The sequence below is a fragment of the Rana temporaria genome, chromosome 3, assembly GCF_905171775.1.
Source record: "Rana temporaria chromosome 3, aRanTem1.1, whole genome shotgun sequence".
NCBI classification, from domain to species: Eukaryota; Metazoa; Chordata; class Amphibia; order Anura; family Ranidae; genus Rana; species Rana temporaria.
This window is the reverse complement of record NC_053491.1, coordinates 31,870,112-31,891,997: the sequence shown is the minus strand read 5'-3', so window position 1 is coordinate 31,891,997 and position 21,886 is coordinate 31,870,112. Positions and strand designations below refer to the sequence as shown.

General features: G+C 46.1%; 1 protein-coding gene across 1 annotated transcript in view; it reads right to left on the bottom strand.

Annotated features, from left to right (window-relative positions):
* The window catches only part of AGBL1 (AGBL carboxypeptidase 1), an 863,343-nt gene extending 843,955 nt beyond the window's left edge, over window positions 1–19,388 (bottom strand). Inside the window, exon 1 of the mRNA XM_040341533.1 lies at window positions 17,982–19,388. Within this exon, the coding sequence (XP_040197467.1) occupies window positions 17,982–19,388 (1,407 nt within the window). The remainder of the gene's footprint in view (window positions 1–17,981) is intronic.
* Window positions 19,389–21,886: the final 2,498 nt, after the last annotated feature.

The window sequence follows — 21,886 nt, the reverse complement described above, 5'->3', positions numbered from 1 at the left end:
GGGGGCGGGGATTGTGCTCCTCCAGGCAATCCCGACCAGGACAAGTACTGTCAGTGAGTAAAGCGGTGATGTGGCGGCCTTTTTCGGGGCCATCAGATTGGCCTGGGGGGGGGGGGGGGGGGCTGTGTCAGTTTGATTCCGGGACACTGTATTGTCCTGGAATGATTGTGCCCGGGACAGACCTGCAAAATGCGGGACTGTCCCGGACAATCTGGGACACCTGGTCACCCTGATCCGTACCCATCAGTGCACATCAGTGCAACCTCATCAGTGCACATCAGTGTAGCCTCACCAGTGTGCATTAGTGCAGCCTCACCAATATCCATCAATGCAGGAGGATTTTGGACACTATGGGGCAGATCCACAAAAGAATTACGCCGGCGTATCTAGTGATACGCTGCGTAATTTCAAATTTCCCGCGTCGTATCTTTGTTTTGTATCTACAAAACAAGACACGACTGCATCTGGGCTCAATCCGACTGGCGTACGTCTTAGTACGCCGGCGGATCATAGATGCATTTTTCCACCGGCCGCTAGGTGGCGTTTCCATCGAATTCCGCGTCGAGTATGCAAATTAGCTAGTTACGGCGATCCACGAATGTACGTCCGGCCGGCACATTTTTTTACGCTGTTTGCGTTCGGCTTTTTCCGGCGTATAGTTACCCCTGCTATTATGAAGCATACTCAATGTTAAGTATGGCCGTCGTTCCCGCGTCAAATTTTGAATTTTTGACGTCGTTTGCGTAAGTCGTTCACGAATAGGGATTTGCGTAGAATGACGTCACCGTCGTAAACATTGGCTTGTTCCGGTTTAATTTCGAGCATGCGCACTGGGATACCCCCTTTCAAAAAAAACGTTGTTTACGTCGGGTCACAACGTATTTACATAAAACACACCCCCATCACATCCATTTGAATTGCGCGCCCTTACGCCGCCAAAGATACACTACGCCGCCGTAACTTACGGCGCAAATTCTTTGAGGATTCCAAAAAAAAAAAGTAAGTTACGGCGGCGTAGTGTATCTTAGATACGCTACGCCTGACGCAAATATGCGCCGATGTACGTGGATCTGCCCCTATGGTTAGCAGATCAGAACATGGCTTGTTTTGTGGGTGAAGGGACAGGATCTAGCCTGTCTGATCCAGGGGTGGGGGGGGGGGCTAGGGAACGTCATGCAAACGTGGCAAAAACACATAAAAAGTGCAGTTTTTGCAACAGAGCTGTGTGAAAGCAGCCTTGCTGTATTTATCGCAAAATGTTTCCATTTGTATGTAATGCATTTTTTATAATGAAAAATGTTAATGCAGCATAAAAGCGAAATGGATGCGAATCCATTTGAATCAATCGCTGTGTCGTTACATTATTTCAGATGCTTCAAACATCTAAAGTGGGCAGCTCTGGCACCAGTTATGGTACTCTTGCCTCCAGACAGTTACTAGTGATCAGTGTTGTTAACCTACCAGATTGAAATTTACTGACACGACACAGTTTTTTTACTGGCATTTCCAAAAGTTATAAAATGGCAGTTTTAAGTGCCAATTTCATTTAGACTACAAACAAGTACGATATGCAAGTATTGGATTTAAGGTAGATCCCGCTCCTGGCCTGCCTTGCTCTCCTCCCGCAGACCCGCACACTAGGCTGCAGCTCCCTTGCACGATGACATTACACGACACGCTCAGGCACTGCCTCCCCTAGATCCGCCCCCTGCCGACACTGCCCCAAAACACTGTAGCAGGCACTCAGATGGTCTTGGCAGGCTCCAAGCATCACAGCCAAATTTTTTCTGCCAACTTTTTCCTCTTACTAGCATTTACTGGCAGGAGAAAATTGCCAATTTTTTACTGGCTGCCAGTAAACATACTGATGGTTGGCAACACTCAGGGCCGGTGCTACCCCTAGGCAAACTAGGCAGCCGCCTAGGGTGCACTGCTGCCTAGGGCACCTGGCCACTGGTGTTTCTACTCTCTTCGCTCTGCAGAAAGCAACTACGTCTCAGCATTAGCAGGCAGCCGCCGCTCTGTTCGCACATATAGCTGGATTCAGGATGGCGAGCGCATAGTTGCGGCGGCGTAGCGTATGGCATTTACACTACGCCGCCGTAAGTTAGCGAGGCAAGTACATGATTCACAAAGTACTTGCCTGCTAAGGTACGGCGGCGTAGCGTAAATCGGGCGGGCGTAAGGGCGCCTAATTCAAATTCGGCTAAGGGGGCGTGTTTTATGTTAATGGGGGTTGACCTGACGTGATTGACGTATTTTACGAACGGCGCATGCGCCGTCCGTGTACATATCCCAGTGTGCATTGCGTCAAAGTACGCCGCGCGGTCCTATTGGTTTCGACGTGGACGTAAATGACGTAAATCCCTATTCACGGACGACTTACGCAAACGACGTAAAATTTTCAAATTTTGACGCGGGAACGGCGGCCATACTTAACATTACTATTCCAGCTATTTGATGGAATAACTTTAGGCCTGATAATGCGTTGCGTAAACGGCGTATCTGTACTGCGTCGGCCGGGCGTACGTTCGTGAATAGGCGTATCTAGTGATTTACATATTCTACGCCGACCGCAATGGAAGCGCCACCTAGCGGTCAGCCTAAAAATTACACTTACGCCGCTCGTATCTGAGCCTAATTTAAGAGTATCTGGTTACCAGAATACGCTTAAATTAGCGCCGGCGCAAATTCAGTCTTAGGCTGGCGTATCTACTGATACGCCAGCCTAAGTCTTTCTGAATCCACCTAATAGTGTCAGAGGCGCAGCGGAGGACTGTGTCTGTGTCCCGCCCGAATAAATGGAAGCAAGCAAACATTCATTGATGGGTGCTGGTAGGCTGCATTTCATGGGCGCTGGTGAGGCTGTATTGATGGGTGCTGGTGAGGCTGCATTTGATGGGCACTTTATTAAAAAGGTGGAATATACATGGACAGGGCAAAGAGGGTGGAGTCAGGGGTGGAGCAAGGGGGGGCAAAATGAGGTATCACTTAAAGAGGTTTCACAAAATGCTAACCATAACATACAAGGCCATTCACAACATCGCCCCCATTTACATCACCAACCTCATCTGCAGATATCGCCCAAATCGTCCCCTCCGTTCCTCCCAGGACCTCCTGCTCTCTAGCTCCCTTGTTACCTCCGCCCATGCTCACCTTCAGGACTTCTCCAGAGCCTCTCCCATCCTCTGGAACTCCCTGCCCTGGTATGTCCGATCAGCCCCTACCCTGTCCTTCTTTAGGAGATCCCTGAAAACGAATTTATTCAGGGATGCCTATCCCACACCCACCTAACAACTGTCCCTGAGCCACCCCCATCAAATTATCTGCAGCCATTACCTTTTGTACCACCCCCCCCCCCTTTAGAATGTAAGCTCTATGAGCAGGGCCCTCCTGTACCTTTTGTATTGAACTGTACTGTAGTTGTGATGTCCCTCCTATCCATTGTAAAGCTCTGCGTAAACTGTTGGCGCTATATAAATCGTGTATAATAATAATAATGTAATAACCATGAGTTCACTACCTCTTTAACCGCTTAAGGACCGCCTCCTGCACATTTACGTCGGCAGAATGGCAAGGCTGGGCACATGCACATACAGGTACGTCCTCTGCTAGTGCCCAGCCGTGGGTCGCGGATGCGCGCCCGCAACCCGGTCCAAAGCTCCGGGACTGCGGGGCCCGCGGACCCGATCGCGGGACTCCCGGACTCCCCGGAGCTGAAGAATGGGTAGAGCTGTGTGTAAACACAGCTTCCCCGTTCTTCACTGTGGCTCCGTCATCGATCGTGTGTTCCCTTTTATAGGGATACACAATTGATGACGTCACACCTACAGCCACACCCCCCTACAGTTAGAAACACATATTAGGTCATACATAACCCCTTCACCACCCCCTTGTGGTTAACTCCCAAACTGCAATTGTCATTTTCACAGTAAACAATGCATTTTAAATGCATTTTTTTCTGTGAAAATGGCAATGGTCCCAAAAATGTGTCAAAATTGTCCGAAGTGTCCGCCATAATGTCGCAGTCACGAAAAAAAAAACAGATCGCCGCCATTAGTAGTAAAAAAAAAAAAAATTATAAAAATGCAATAAAACTATCCCCTATTTTGTAAACGCTATAAATGTTGCGTAAACCAACCGATGAGCGCTTATTGCAATTTGTTTTACCAAGAATAGGTAGAAGAATACGTATCGGCCTAAACTGAGGAAAAAATATTTTTTTTTATATATTTTTGGGGGATATTTATTATAGCAAAAAGTAAAAAATATTCAATTTTTTTCAAAATTGTCGCTCTATTTTTGTTTATAGCGCAAAAAATAAAAACCGCAGAGGTGATCAATTACCACCAAAAGAAAGCTCTATTTGTGGGAAAAAAAGGACGCCAATTTTGTTTGGGAGCCACGTCGCACGACCGCGCAATTGTCAGTTAAAGCGACGCAGTGCCGAATCGCAAAACCTGGCCGGGTCCTTTAGCTGCCTAAAGGACCGGGTCTTAAGTGGTTAAGCTTTTCTCATCCACATGCTTACATGTGTCAAAACTTGAATGGAGGCCCATTGAGACCTCCTATTGTAATTTCCTAACTAGGACCACTAGATTCTCCAATATAGGGCCAGATTCACAAAGAGATACGACGGTGTATCTACAGATACACCATCGTATCTCTGACTTACACTGGTCCTATCTATGCGCCTAATTCATAGAATCAGTTACGCATAGATAGGGCTAGATCCGACAGTGTTACACTGTGTTACACTGTCGGATCTATTTTTAAATTTAAAAATGGCGCCCCCGCTGATTTACGATAAATAATATGTAAATCAGCGAGATACGCAAATTCACGAACGTACGCAGACCCGTCGCAGTGTTCTTACGTCGTTTCCGTAGCGGTTTTCCCGTCGTATACTTACCCCTTCTTTTATCAGGCGCAGCCAATGTTAAGTATAGCCGGCGTTCCCGCGTCGAATTTTAATTTTCCTACGTCGTTTGCGTACGCCGATTCACGAACACGCGCGTCGCAAGTCCCGCTCACGTCGCAACCACTGACGTCCTAGTGATGTCAGTGGGAGCAATGCACGCCGGGAAATTCCCCGGACGGCGCATGCGCATTTAAATTGGCGCGGGAACGCGCCTGATTTAAATAGTACACTTCCCTAGCCGCGGAATTTGAATTCCGCCGGGGGAGTTAGGATCCGCCGTCGCAAGTTTGGAGGTAAGTGGTTTGTGAATTAGCCACTTGCCTCCTAAACTTGCGGGAGCGGATCTTAAATCACGTAGATCGAGCGGATCTATAGATCCGCTGCGCTATGTGAATCTGGCCCATTGTCTTCTAACTATAACTTTGCCTTCTGTGGCCTGGTTGTTGTTAGTTTCTTGGCTATATGATGTCTTTGGCCCCTATCTATATGTACTTTGTAACATGTGTTATTCCAATGTGTGACTTGTTATCTGGGTTTTTTCACTTTATATACTCTTCTAAAATCTTGAATAAAAAGATATTTGACCTATAATGTTAAACGATCATGTTGTGCTCCTCCAAAGGATTATCTATATAAGTTGACAATGATTTAAACCATTTGCGTCCATTTAAAACGAAAGTATCAATTTGGAGAGGGTTGAACTCTGGCTGGCGGATATTTCACAGCAAATAAATTACAGAAGAAGTGTTTGTAGTGGATGTAAATGGCCCATTAAAAACAAGCAATGCTCTTGAATTCCATCATCACTTACAACAGGCAGTTATTTTCTTTGTTTCACAGGCCTGGTAACCAACAGCTCCAGCATCCAGATGTGTACCTTAATCCTCATGGAGATTTTCCAAAGTGTTGGAAGATCTCTAAAAGCCCATACACACGATCGGAATTTCCAGGGGCGGTGCAAGGATCTTTGCCAACTCAGGTGAAGGTGCATTTTGACGCCCCACCCCCCGGCGCGCACGCACACACAGGGAACAACACATCAGGGTAAAGTGCACGTCAGGACACAGGGCACAGCACATGAGGGCACAGTGAACATCAGGGCATAGCACATCAGGGTACAGCACACCAGGCCACATCAGGGTAAAGGTCACAGTACATCAGGGCACAGCACATCAGGGCACACGACATTGAGGCACAGCAGACTGGGGCACAGGATATCAGGGCACGGACATCAGGACACATGGCACATCAGGGCACGGGGCACTTGGCGCACATCAGGGCATATTGGCAAACATCAGGGTATATTGGCGTACATCAGGGCATATTGGCACACATCAGGGCATATTGGCACACATCAGGGCATATTGGCACACATCAGGGCATATTGGCACACATCAGGGTATATTGGAGCACATCAGGGCATATTGGAGCACATCGGGGTATATTGGAGCACATCAGGGCATATTGGAGCACATCGGGGCATATTGGAGCACATCAGGGCATATTGGAGCACATCGGGGCACAGCGTTTACCTGGCAGCCAGTATGCAGGAAGCATCTGTGATAAGTTCTCTCTCATGTCACGCCCCCCCGGCAGCCTCTCCTCTCTTCTCATCCATCCCAGATGATGTCACAAGCAAATGGGGATGGACGAGAAGAGAGGAGGGGCCGCCGGGGCAGCGTGACATGAGAGAGAATTTATCACACACACTGCCAGTGTGGCTGCAGCGCTCCCCTCCCTCCTCCTCTACACTTCACACACAGCAGGCATCTCCCGCTGTGTGTATGCACGCACACACAGGGCACAACACATCAGGGTAAAGTGCACATCAGGGCACAGGGCACAGCACATGAGGGCACAGTGAACATCAGGGCATAGCACATCAGGGTACAGCACACCAGGCCACATCAGGGTAAAGGTCACAGTACATCAGGGCACAGCACATCAGGGCACACGACATTGAGGCAAAGCAGACTGGGGCACAGGACATCAGGGCACGGACATCAGGACACATGGCACATCAGGGCACGGGGCACTTGGCGCACATCAGGGCATATTGGCACACATCAGGGTATATTGGCGCACATCGAGGCATATTGGCACACATCAGGGCATATTGGAACACATCGAGGCATATTGGAGCACATCGGGGCATATTGGAGCACATCTGGGCAAATTGGAGCACATTGGGGCACAGCGTTTACCTGGCAGCCAGTATGCAGGAAGCACCTGTGATAAGTTCTCTCTCATGTCACGCCCCCCCGGCGGCCTCTCCTCTCTTCTCGTCCATCCCAGATGATGTCACAAGCAAATGGGGATGGACGAGAAGAGAGGAGGGGCCGCCGGGGCAGCGTGACATGAGAGAGAATTTATCACACACACTGCCAGTGTGGCTGCAGCGCTCCCCTCCCTCCTCCTCTACACTTCACACACAGCAGGCATCTCCCGCTGTGTGTATCGGAGCTTAGTGTGAAAACTTTGGCCGCGCTGTGAGAATAGTCCCGCCCTCCTTGTTCTGCCTATCACACAAGCTGATTTAGGAGGAGGACAGGACTTTTCTCACAGTGCGGCCAAAGTTAACACACTAAGCTCCAATACACACAGCGGGAGATGCCTGCTGTGTGTAATCCTGGGACTCACAGAGACAAGAGAGACACTGACACAGTGACACTGTCAATTTTCCGCCCTGTTCCCTGGCGCCGTAAGGCAAGTGCCCATGTTGCCTTGCGTTAGCGCCTGAATCCAACCGTCTGTATGCTCCATGTTGTTGGAATTTCCACGAACAAATGTTCGCTGTGAATGCTCTCAAACTTTCCAACAACAAAACTTTCAAATCGTGTGTACACAAGTCCATAAGACTAAAATCCAAAGTACAAACACACATGCTCCGATCCAATGATAAACATCAGACAACAATAGCAGAAGTTGCCCAAAGGGTGGCGGTAAAGAGCTGAAAAACCACGTGATTTGGTAAATGTTGGATGAAAATGTTCTGCCGTGTGTATGCAGAACAAGTTCACGGCCAATGCCCTTCGGACCAAAATCTACAAAAAAGTCCGATGGAAGTCCGATCGTGTGTATGAGGCTTTAGAAAAAAGAGAAAACAGAAATCCTTCACTCTTCTTTGTAGAACAGTGAAGGATATGAAGTACAGTGAAACCTCGGATTGTGAGTAACGCGGTTAATGAGCTGTCGCAATAAGAGCACTGTATTTTAAAAAAAATCGTGACTCGGTTTGTGAGTGTTGTCTCGCAAAACGAGCACGAATCAGGCCAAATCGGTGTGCAGTACCTCTTTAGGCCTGAGGTAGGGGGCGCCGAAGCCAAGCAGAGCCAAACGTCGTCGGAAATGCACAGACAGGCCTGAGGACAGCATGCCTGACCTTGAAAAATCTCGGGTAGGAAGTCTTTCTGTGGTTTGCCGAGGTGTCCTCGGGCCTTTTTGTCTGTTTCCGAGGCTCTCTGGCGCCCCCCCCGCCTCTGGCCACATGTGGTATTGCATTCCATTGAAGTCAATGCGGAACTAATTAATTTTGTTCCCATTGACTTCAATAGGGAAACTCGCTTTGATATGTGAGTACTTTGGATTACGAGCTTTCTCCTGGAATGGATTAGGCTCGTAATCCAAGGTTCCACTGTGTGGCGAATATCACAGCTGGTCCAGATGCTGGAACTAGCCATTCAAGAACAGGCAGATGTTTACTACCAATTGTTTTTAACAGGATATCTGCCCATATAATGTATGATAGTAGGGGTGAAGGAATCTAATGCCGCGTACACACGATCATTTTTCGGCATGAAAAAAAGCGACGTTTTTAAAAACGTCATTTTAAATGATCGTGTGTGGGCTTCACATCGTTTTTCATCCTCTGAAAAACGCCCAAAAAAAAATTCGAGCATGTTGCATTTTTAACGTCGTTTTAAAAAAATGTCTTTTTTCGTGTTGTAAAAAATGATCGTGTGTGGGCTAAAACGACATTTTAAACAACGTTTTAAACCTGCGCATGCTCAGAAGCAAATTATGAGACGGGAGCTTGACTGGAACTTCCCCTTTAGAGTGCCGTCGTACGTGTTGTACGTCACCGCGCTTTGCTCATCATTTTTTAAAAACGATGGTGTGTGGGCAACATCGTTTTTAACCACTTGCTTACTGGGCACATATACCCCCTTCCTGCCCAGGCAAAATTTCAGCTTTCAGCACTGCGACGCTTTAAATTTTAATTGCACGGTCGTGCGACGTGCCTCCCAAACAAAATTGGCGTCCTTTATTTCCCACAAATAGAGCCTTCTTTTGGTGGTATTTGATCACCTCTGCGGTTTTTATTTTTTGCGCTATAAACAAAAAAAGAGTGACAATTTTGAAAAAAAAAACACAATATTGTTTACTTTTTGCTATAATAAATATCCAATTTTTTTTTTAAAAAAACTATTTTTTTCCTCAGTTTAGGCCGATACGTATTCTACATATCTTTGGTAAAAAAAAAAAAAACGCAATAAGCGTATAGTGATTGGTTTGCGCAAAACTTATAGTGACTACAAAATAGGGGATAGAATTCTGACATTTTTTTTATTTTTATTTTTTTACTAGTAATACAGCGATCTGCGAATTTTATCATGACTGCGATATTGCGGCGGACACATCGGACACTTTTGACACATTTTTGGGACCATTCACATTTATACAGCGACCAGTGCTATAAATATGCATTGATTACTGTATAAATGTGACTGGCAGTGAAGGGGTTAACACTAGGGGGTGAGGAAGGGGTTAAATGTGTATCCTGGGTGTGTTCTAACTGTGTGTGGAGGGGGGTGACTGGGGGAGGTGACCGATGCTTTGTCCCTATGTACAAGAGACACAGATCGGTCTCCTCTCCCTGACAGGACGTGGAGCTCTGTGTTTACACACAGAGCAGTGCTTTAACTGGGCCGGAACGCGGCGGTACTCAGTACCGCCACTTCCAAAAATGGCCCTGGAGAGTACCAGCACCTCTCCGTGCGCCCAGTACGTGGGTTTACAGTACCGGAACGCAGCCGGTGGGCTTGTCGAGTTGCGGGCCAGTAATGTGTGTCAGACAGGCAGCGCAGTCACAAAAGAAACTGTATGCCGCCCCGCCGGAGCCGACTCACTGCTGCCGAGTGCGCTCCTGGCTCCCTTTCCTCTGTCCTGTCACTCCTGTCCTGTGCGTTTCCTCGACCCCCCCCCCCCCATGGAGGAGAGTTGGTTCATTCCCCGGCGTGCGCCGCGTGACGTCACGCCGGAGGCGAGGTGAGAGGTGAGAGGAGGACTCGCGCAGGGAGCTGTGTCGGCGGCAAGGAAAGAAGCCCAAGTCACGAGGAGCCTCAGCTCAGCCTGCGTCTACAGTTCCTAGTGCTGCTACTGTCTGGATCCTGGACTCAGGACTGCAACAGAAGAAAGTAAGAAAATAATTGACTGTATTGGAGGGAGGGGGGGTTGGACTGAGGTGACCATCAGTTTTTTAATAAAAAAATGGCAGAAAAAAATATTTTTGAGTTATTTTGAGCTTGCCTTCTCTAACTAAAAAAACCCCCCATTAATTGCAGCCTCACTGTGCCACCAAACGCAGCCACTGTGCCCATCAAACGCAGCCACTGTGTCCATCAAACGCAGCCACTGTGCCATCAATTGTCGCCACTCTGCCCATCACACGCAGCCACTGTGCCACCAAACGCAGCCACTGTGCCATCACATGCAGCCACTGTGCGAACACACGCAGCCACAGTGCCATCAATTGTCGCCACTGTGCCATCACATGCAGCCACTGTGCCAACTTACACTGCCACTGTGCCATCAATTGTCGCCACTGTGCCATCACATGCAGCCACTGTGCCCATCAAACGCAGCCACTGTGCCATCACACGCAGCCACTGTGCCATCACACGCAGCCACTGTGCCATCACACGCAGCCACTGTGCCACCACACGCAGCCACTGTGCCACCATCAATTGTCGCCACTGTGCCCATCTAATGCAGCCACTGTGCCCATCACACGCAGCCAAGGGTATTTTCATGTTCAGTATTGGGGGGGGGAGCACCGGCGCCTAATAGAGTACCGGCACCTCTTTTGGCCCACTTAAAGCACTGACACAGAGCTCTACGTCCCTGGCTCTGTCATTGCCGATCGCGGGTACCTGGCATGCGCATCGGCATCTCGGGGACGCGCCGGGTGTGTGCGCGTGCCGGCACGCGCGCGCCTCCCAGTGGCCGGAGGACCCGAGGACGTCATCCTGGATTTATAGAGCCACCTTGAGGCCGTCTTTTGACTCAAGAAGTTAATGATGAAGTTGGAAAAACTTTGTTTTTTGGACATGCTGAAAAATGACTTTTTTTTTTCATGCCGAAAAATGACCGTGTGTACGCGGCATTAGGTTCCGTTTCTGAACAATTTTAAGAATTTTGGTAACCACCTCAATACTGGCCACTTTTACCCCCTTCCTGCCCAGGCCAATTTTCAACTTTCAGCGCTGTCCCACTTTGAAAGACAATAGTGCAGTCATGTAATACTGTACCCATATGAAGGTTTTATCATTTTTTTCACACAAATAGAGCTTTATTTTGGTTGTACTTTATCGCTACTGGGGTTTATATTTTTTGCTAAATGAATGAAAAAAGGCAGAACATTTTGAAAAAAATATGTTTTTCTTAATTTATGTTAAAAAATTGTGCACATAATTACCGTATATACTCGAGTATAAGCCGAGTTTTTCAGCACTTTTGTTTGTGCTGAAAATGCCCCCTTCGGCCTTTTTGCGCTTGATCTCCCGGACTTTGGGGGCGGCCGTAAACTTGCACACATGTAGCAGCACTCTTCCTCAACAAGTGTGCAAAGTTTGTTGTCCGGGGGACCTACGGTAGAGGAGCACCGATTTTGAAAACCCGGGCACCCCTTCCATAGACTCCCATGTTAAACTGTAATTTGGGGACCCAGTACCGTCTGGTCGTAGGTCCCCTGGACCCAGAACTTGGCACACATGTAGCCCCATTTTACTTCTACAAATGTGCAACATTTGTTGTCTGGTGGACCTACGCCCGGGGAGCATTGATTTTTCAAAGCCGGGCTCCCCTTCCATAGACTCCCATGTTAAACGTCAGTCTAGTCATGGGCACAGTGAGGCATGGGCACAGTGAGGCATGGGCACAGTGAGGCACAGTGAGCAGGGCCGCCATCAGGGGGGTACAGGCAGTACACCTGTAAGGGGCCCGGATGGCAACCCCTTAAAAAAAATAAAAAAAAAGTTTGTTGAAGACAAGCAGACTAAGGACATGGATTACTGGAACCATGTCCTGTCCTGTGGTCTGATGAGACCAAGATAAACTTATTTGGTTCAGATGGTGTCAAGCGTGTGGCGACAACCAGGTGAGGAGTACAAAGACAAGTGTGTCTTGCCTACATATGACATCCACCCAGAACAATTCAGGCTCCTGCTCCTCGGGTGTCATTTTACAATGGCCTGGGCGGGAAGCAGTTAAAGTTCACAAGCTTTGTGGTGAACCCCAATAAATTCTATGGGGGCAAATCTCAGTATTGCATTAAGACTATTTGTAGGGCTAATAATAATGCTATGCTCCACCTACACAGAACTGTCAGTTCTTCTAAGGCCCCATGCACACGAGACGCTATTACAAACGCCTCTAATCTCAGCTTTTCAAAGGCAAAAACCGGCATTTAAAACGCCCGTTTTTGCCGCGAATTGCGCAGCGTTTTGCCGCGATTTGCGGCGTTTTACCGCGATTTGCGGCTGTCAGCGTTTATCCCCAAAACACTGTAGACCCTCCCCAAGCTCAGAATCAAACTATTTGTGCCGCGTTTTGCCGCGTTTAGCGGCGTTTTGCCGCGATTTGCATCTAAAACGCAAAAGCTGAAAGCTTCTGAACCCAAAATTTTGGGTTTGGAAAAACGGCCCTAAACCCAACTGCTTTGAAATGCCAAAAAACGTGATCGTGTGCATGGACACATAGGATAACATTAAATGTGTTCAGGGGCAGTTGAAAAAAATGCCCAAATGCCTCTGAACTCGAGTTTAGCAGCGTCTCGTGTGCATGGGGCCTTACAGTTCCAACACAACCTGACAACAGTGTCATCTTAAGAGCATTATAGGCCCCCGGGCAATACAGTGCACTGGGGCCCTGTCTACACAATCACGCACGACAATTTACTGACAAAAATCATAAAATTTACTGGCAGAACCACGTCTTTTACTGCCAGTGCAAAAGAAGTACCTAAAATTACATTTTTCAGTGCCGGACAATGCAAATGTCAGTATTTAAACTATAAACATATACAGTAGCTGGTGCTATTAGCAATGTGTTTAAGTTAAACAAAAGTAAAAAAAAAAAAAAAAGTCTTCATTGACATGAAGGTCAGGTTACTATAACCCAGCCTGCTCAGAGTTTCCTCTTACATCAGAGTCTGCAGGATTCCCCCTTACAGTGAAAGGGAACTCTTATGTAAAGGGGAACGCTGCAGATCATGATCTAAGGGGGGAACTTTGATGTGGAGGGGGGCTCTGGTGACCAGAGGCCACCTTATATCAGAGTCCACTGCTTTCTCTTTCCCACTTACATCAGGGTCCGCAGACTGAGTTCCCCCTTGCATTGTAAGGGGGAATCCTGCAGACTCTGATGTAAAGGGGAACTCTGATGTGGGGGGCACTCTGGTGACCAGAGACCACCTTCCTTAGAGTAAATACACTAAGGTAAGGGGGGTCACTAATATAGGAGGGGGAACCTTTATATCAGTGCCCCCTTACATTTTTGCATTCACTCCCCCCTTACATCAGCAACCCCCCACACTCGTGGAGGATCGGATCTTCTCTGTGATTTCCGCAAACTGGTCATGGGCAGTTCTAACCCGTCACTCTGCACAATTTTTTACTGGAGTTGCTGGGCAGCCAGTGGGGCCCCCCCAGGCAAGCGGGGCCCCCGGGCAACTTCCCAGCGTGCCCGATGGAAAAGATGGCCCTGCCTGACAATATGTAGATACACAAAAGCAAGCAGTCACTTCCAGCGCTATGAGGTTCTCTGTGGTTAGACGCAAGATGAACAAAGTCTTATATGACATTTATGCTGTATCTCAAAAAGTACAGCTGGCATGGAAAAATTCCCATTTTTTGGAATCAGCTGATCAAATATACCCATGAACAGGTCTAAGGCCTCATGTACACTGTGGTAAACGGACGTTTAGGAGCAGTTGGGCATTTTTTGAACTGCTCCTGAACTCACCTCTATGTTATCTTATCAGTAAATGTACACAGGGTCGTTTATAGTAATTTCTAGACAGTTGAGTTTAGAGGCTTTTTTTGGAACGCAAAAACAAAAATGGGTTCAGAAGCTGAATTTAGAGGCATTCCTAAAGACAACCTTGGCTAAACGCAGGTAAACGTGGTTACTCAGTAACTCCGGTTTAGTAGCGTTTTCGTTAACAGATGTTTTTCATTTTAACCATTTTTTTTATAATTATTTTTTTCAAACGCTTCTAGACGCAAACGCGGCTAAACGCGGCATGAAAAAGCCCATTTTTAGACGCTGGTTTCTAGCTGTCAAGTTAAATCGTTTAGGAGAGGTTGAACAATGTCCCATGTACATGAAGCCTAACATTCGGGGCATCAAAATGTGTTGGTCTGTGTAATCTTTTTAGGTGTCTGTAAGGGTGGCATTCTGTCCATCACTGTAAGGGGGGCGTTATTCCCTCTGTCCTACTGAATATTTGGTTCTGCCAAGTGGCCTTGACCCAAGAACTATGCAAGCACCATCAAATGGAAGGTCAATCAATCACAGCTCAAGGAACACCCAGTAACATCTTGAGGAACTCGTTTTGATTTTGATGTAGTGGGAATTCTTGCAGTGAAGTCAACTAAGCACAACTTTATTGCCCCAGAACACTCAAATCATGAATCATAACCGAGATCCGAACCATGAATGGGCAGGCTGAATGTATCCAAGTTGATCAATCAACTTGGGTACAACCAGCCTGCTGGATTTTACATGCCATTATTGCTATTATAGCCTCTATCAACATTCACTGTGTTCTCCTGGTGGGGACGGACACCCTTGCTTCCTTGCCAGAAGAATACAATGGCTACGTGGGAGGGATTCCACCATCAACACTGACCGTGGTTTCAGGAAAGATATTCACTCTGTCTATGGCCAGCCTAAGGCTGGCCATAGACAGAGTGAAATTCTTTCAGCCAACTACGGGTTGCAGGGAGTAAATTCTCTTGATTCCCCCATCAACACAGACAGTTTTGATGCAGGAATCCCTCCTGCCGGGCTATTGTCTTCTCCAGGCGGAGGGACAGACAGGGGAAGTCATCCCTGCTGGGAGAAGACAGTAAAGCCAGGGGTTGACAAATTTGCTTGGAATCTAGGAGCCAGCTAAAAAAGTTAGGAGCCAGAAAACGCGCCCCGTCCCGACGAGCTTGCGCGCAGAAGTGAACACATACGTGAGCAGCGCCCGCATATGTAAACGGTGTTCAAACCACACATGTGAGGTATTGCCGCGATTGGTAGAGCGAGAGCAGTAATTCTAGCCCTAGACCTCCTCTGTAACTCAAAACATGCAACCTGTAGAGTTTTTTAAACGTCGCCTATGGAGATTTTAAAGGGTAAAAGTTTGGCGCCATTCCACGAGCGGACGTAATTTTGAAGCGTGACATGTTGGGTATCAATTTACTCGGCGTAACATTATCTTTCATAATATTTAAAAAAATGGGGATAACTTTACTGTTGTCTTATTTTTTAATTAAAAAAAGTGTAATTTTTTCCCAAAAAAAGTGCGCTTGCAAGACCTCTGCGCAAATACGGCGAGACAGAAAGTATTGCAACGATCGACATTTTATTCTCTAGGGTGTTAGGATAAAAAATATATATAATGTTTGGGAGTTCTAATTAGAGGGAAGAAGATGGCAGTGAAAATAGTGAAAAATTACATTAGAATTGCTGTTTAACTTGTAATGCTTTTTTTTGTTTACCAAAGTTTATTGTAAGAATAATTTTGGACAAGTGTACATACATTATAAACATATGAACAGTATATGGTTCAAAATAGTAACTTAGACAGATAAGTATATCAAGCATTATGTGATAACATTGTAAAACCTGTGAGTTAGAGATCTGATACGTTGCATAGTACTGTGACTCAAGTTATGTTTTCTTGGCAATGTTAGTTGGAGGACCAACTGGACCATTTAGAATCATATATTGGTAAGCTATCGTTTAGGGTGTGGAATACTCTCTCCGAGAGTTTGATTATTTCCATTCGGTCTAACACCTGTTGCCAGGAAATGGTACTGGTTCTTCAATTCAGTGCAACCATCCACTGAACTGAACTACACAAGGAGTGTAGTAGTCTAATGTAAGGTGTGGGAATATCAGGGATCCCGGCATAAAGGATGCAGATTTGAGGGGAGAGGGGGACTATGTAACCCGAAGCAGACTCAAAATGTGCTGCAGCAGATTTCCACACCTGCTTCAGAAGTGGGCAGCTCCAAAATATGTGTAGCAGAGTGCCTTGTTCAGTACAGCCTCTGAAACAATTTGGGGATATTGATGGATAAAAAGTATGCAGCTTGGAGGGAGTGAAGTACCACCGAGAGAATATTTTAATTGGTGTTTCTCTAAAAGAGATAGCTTTATTGCATTTCCTGAGATTCTCCGCCATAGAGTACCAGGATTCTGGAGGAATTGTCACTCCTAAGTCCTCTTCCCAATGTAACATCTGGGAGGATTTCTCCTCTAGTTTGAGATTATTAAGGTAGCTGTATATCAGGGAGATCATCCCTCTGTCACGAGAGGAGGAGAGGCATATTTTTTCAAATAGTGTCCTGGTAGGTAGGGCGGAAAGTGAAAAGAATTTTGCAAAAAATTATTTTATAAGCATATAATTTTCTATCTCTGCGTAGGGAAGACCATGGTCTCTTTGTATCATTGTGAAAGTTTTAAATTTCCATTTATACTGCAGTGAGGATAGTGTAGATAAGTTTTTGTCTATCCATAAAGAGAAATGTCTCCTGTTGGTGTATGCCTGGTTGAGTCTGGTGTCGCCCAGGAATGAGGTAAGAGGGGATATGGGTGAAGAAAGAAGATATGTGTCATCCGTCCTCATCCATAGTTGAAAGAGGTGAGCCACTACTAGGTTAAGTTTAGAGAGTTTCCTATACAGTACGTTTTTGGACCATAATATGCCCTGGAGATGGAGTGGGAGGATAGAGGTAGTTTCAAACCTCTTCCATGGTATATTTTGCAGCGGGGAGAACCATTGTGACATCTGGGAGAGTTTTGTGGCCAGATAATAGTGCCAAAGGTTGGGAAGGCCTAGGCCGCCCTTTGATTGAGGACGGTGTAGGAGAGCATAACTATATCTGGGTTTTTTATTCGCCCAGATAAATTTGTTGATAGTTCTCTGGATGCCCTCAATCTTGGTTTTGGGAACCAGTATAGGAAGGGAGCGAAAATAGTACAATAATTTAGGGATAATGCTCATCTTGATTGCACAAACTCTGCCCAGAAATGAGATGTGATATGAGGACCAAGAATTCATAAGATAGTTAATGCGTGCAATGATTGGGGGGTAGTTAATTTTGTACAATTGTGCATATGAATGGGTAATATTGACTCCCAGGTATCTGAATGATTCTGTGCACCAGATGAACTGGAAGTTGTTGCTTAATCTAGACTGTAAATCGGGGGGTAGATTAATAGATAGTGCTGAACATTTAGCAGGATTAATTTTAAGCCCTGAGACCGCATGAAATGTGTCTAATGTGTCTAAGAGCACTGGGATGGAAAGGAGGGGTTCCGTAAGGAACACTAGTGCGTCATCAGCATATAGGCTGATCTTAAACTCCGAGTCTCCCTTTGTGTATCCACGTATGTCTGTGTTATGTCTGATGGTTTGAGCAAGGGGCTCAATGGCCAGCGCAAAAAGGAGGGGGGAAAGGGGACGAGTCTGGGGGGCATGGTAAAGGGCATTAAAACCTTGTAGAAAATTGCCTGAGATTCCAAATTTAGGGAGAAGTTTGTTTAAATAGGACCAGCTCACGCTATCAAAGGCCTTGTGTATGTCCAAACTCAAAAGGCAGGCCTGTTTGGAGTTCAGGTTAGCGTCTTGGATAATATTTGTCACCAATCTTATGTTGTCCACTATCTGTCTTCCTGGAATAAAGCCTGATTGGTCGTGGTGGATTAATGGGGAAATGACTGTGGCCAATCTGTCTGCGAGGATTCTACCGAATATTTTAAGATCATTATTTAATACTGATATGGGTCGAAAATTTTGAGGAAGAGTGTGATCCTTATCTGGTTTAGGAATCAAGGAGAGGTTTGCTAAAAGCATCTCCTCTGGGAATTGATTACCCTCCAGGACATGGTTGAAAAGTTTCATAAGATTAGGGGCTAATAGGGGGGCAAATTTTTTATAGTAGGATGTTGTAAATCCATCCGGGCCCGGGGCCGTGGATACTTTGAGGGATTTAATTACCTGGGAGATTTCCTCTATGGTACAGGGTCTATTTAGGGATTCAGTCTGGTGAAGGTCTAAAGATGGGAGTTGTAGATTATCTAACCAGGAGTTAGCCAATGTATCTGAGTTTGTACCTGGGTCAGACAGTAGTTTTTTGTAAAAGTCTGTGAAAATATCAAGAACTCCTCGTGGGTGTGTGACTAGATTACCCTGAGTGTCCCGAAGTTTGTAAATGTGAGTGGGATTGATGTCTTGGTTCAGCTTCCTGGCGAACATTGCCGAAGGGGAGTTACTGTGTATTAAAAATTTGGCCCTTGAGAACCTTAAAGACCTTTCTGTGTTGGCTGACAGAATAAGATCCAGATCCCTACGTTTGGATTGGATCTGTTGTGTTATTTCCTGTGAAGTTGAATGTTGGAGTTTGTTGTATAATTGATTTAAATCATTTGTCAGGCTTTTGATATTGATCAGTCTTTCTCTATTTTTGTTTGCTGCTATTTGAATGATATGACCTCTCAGGACCGCCTTATGTGCTACCCAGATTGTGGTAGGAGGAGTGTCTTCGTTGATGTTATCTTCAAAATAATTGTTGATATGAGTAGCAATGGAGTCTTTATTTACTGAGTCTGCAAGAAGGGCATCGTTAAGTCGCCAATTAAATGTTGAAGGGGAAAGGCCTATGTGGGATGTATCGAAAGATATGATGTTGTGGTCTGACCATGGGCATGGATGTATATGAGCTTGGGATGAGTTGGCCAACAGGACAGGGGTACAAAAGATATAGTCCAACCTAGCGTAACAGTCATGTGGGTGAGAGTAGTGTGTAAAGGCTTTGATTCCTACGTTGTGGGCCCTCCAGGAGTCTATTAGTTGATTTTTGTTAATATGTCTATTAATTGTTTTAGAGAACGATTTTGAAGAGGGTGATATTTTACTTCTGTCTAGGGCTGGGTGAGCAGTCAGGTTAAAATCACCACCCAGGATCATATGTGGGGAGTGATATCTATCAAGAGTATTAAAGAAGTTTGAGAAGAAAGTCGTTTGTGATTCATTTGGTGCATATACAGATGCTATGGTGATCCCTTTGTTATTGATAGTACCCTTTAGGATTATAAAGCGGCTATCTGGGTCTTTAACAATATGTTGTATGTCGAAAATGACTGAGTTACGAATAAAAATTGCTACCCCACGTGTTTTATTAGAGAACGTGGTGTAGTGGTGTTGACCATATGTTCTATTAAAAAAGGTGGGGTGGTTAGCGGTAGCAAAGTGCGTCTCTTGGAGTAAAACAATGTCTGCTCCAATTCTCTTGTAATGTTGGAATGCTTTCTTACGTTTGTGGGGTGAGTTAAATCCCTGTGTGTTATGGGAAATTATTCTAAGACCCATGAGTAAACAATATATGGACTATCAACAGAGCAAATTCCATCAGGACGTGCAACCACAAGGTTTGGGTCAGGCAACCATACCCCAACATAATTGTAATAACTATCAACTCTAGCCAGAGTATAGCTGTGGGAATCGCGTGAGACAGTATTTTACATTCAATGTGAAGCATTGAAACCATAAAGAGTACCATGCTTGAGCAATAAAACACTAAAAGAGTTCTTAACTGGTATCTGTCAATGGAAGAATTTAACCATGGAGAGAAGGCCTTATTGGCCCATACCATATACCATAACATTATCAAAACAGTAAAACAGATTTTGGGGACAGGAAAAGGCCTGTCAAACATTTTACAACTGCTAGTTGTAAGAGGTGGGACAAAAATGTCCCTGGACCACAAACCGCCCGAGTGGTGCTTCATCCGAGAACGGAGCAGCAGTCGAGAACGGTCGTGGAAGTGGGGTCAATCTAGCGACGACGGATGCTCTAGGCATCTTGAAAAAGAGAAAACAAAAGATAAACATATCAATAATACCGATTAGTTAGTGCAGGAAAAAAAGATAAAAAAAATGTGCATAGGGTGGGAGCCCCCACCCAAATGACTTGTGGTATGAAGCGGAAACTCTGTCCTAGGGTGTATAGAGTGGGAAAAAAACTTTTATGGGGCAGAGGTATAGTCCAAAAAGATTCACAGGAACCATCAAGTTCACATTAGTTAGTGTTGGAGCAAGGGTATGGTCTCAACGAAGGTGTGTGGACCTATTCCACCACAGCATCTCAGCTGGTGGTTATTCAGGAGCAGTTCTAAAGAACGTGTTCAGTGTGTGTATTAGAAGAGATGGGATGATGAGTAATTCTCTCTCTGATACGAGAAACGTACAAGAAAAAAAATGAACAGTCAAGAACCAAGAAGTGACAGTGTTTCAAAAAAACAAAACAAAAGGGAGACCTCTTAAGATCTGAAGATGTTAATTCTGGAAAGCTTGGATTAATCTTCTTTGATCCCGTTGGCTGCGTCTGGAAGACGGGGTCGACCAAATCGGTGAAGGTCTGGGGGTAGCAGGGGGTCTATTAGGAGGGGCTTGGTTAAGCAATCCTAGTTTCACCAGCAGTTCCTTTCCCTCTATTACATTGTAGACCGTGTAAGTAGATCCATTATGTGGGATCGTTAGCTTAAAGGGGAATCCCCAGCGGTACCTGATCCTAGCTGCCTGCAGAACAGTGGTGACTTCCTTCATCCTGCGTCTCCTATCCAGGGTTGCAGGGGATATATCTGGGTAAATCTGGATTCTTTTGCCATCCATGTTGAGGTTAGGGGAGTTTCTGGAGGCCCGCATGATATCTTCTTTAGTAAGGAAATCCCTCATGCACATCACAATGTCCCTGGGTGGACCATCAGGGGGAGGTTTGGGACGGAGTGCTCTGTGGATTCTGTCACAGATAAAGGCTGCTGGAGGTTTATCTGGTAAAAGACTGTGAAAAAATTTAGATACTGCAGGCATCAGGTCAGTGACAGTCTCGGGGACCCCACGCAGTCTAATATTATGGCGGCGGTTTCGATTGTCGAGGTCCTCGACTTGCGCCTGCATAAATGCAAAGTTGTCTGCTAAATTTTCAAAATCTTTTCTGAGGTCATTGTGAGCCAGAGAGAGCTCATCGTGCTTCGTTTCTAGGAGATCAGTGCGGCTGCCAATACTGGCAATCTCCTGAGACAGAGCCGTTGTGGATTTGTGCACCTCATGTTCAATTTTCTCCACCAGTTTATTAAATACAGCTGTCAGGCTATCATCCAAGTCCGCCTTAGATAGGGGGGGACTGTACTCACTGTTATTGTGCTGTGAAGGAGCGGTCATAGGTAGGTGAACGTCCGTGCTGGCTTGTGTCCACATGTGCTGGTCGGCGCCATCTTGGGACGCCTTCTTGTTCCTCTGCTCCATTGTAAGGAGAAAGTTCGTTAACGAGTGCCCAGAGCTCCGATTCCGCTTCTTCCTAGCGGATGGCATACACTGTGTGTTCCCACAGGGGTGCTGGGTGAAAACGCCGATTAGGGTGCTAAATTGCCCTGGGAAATCCGCCTAGAAGGCCCGGGTCTCGTGGAG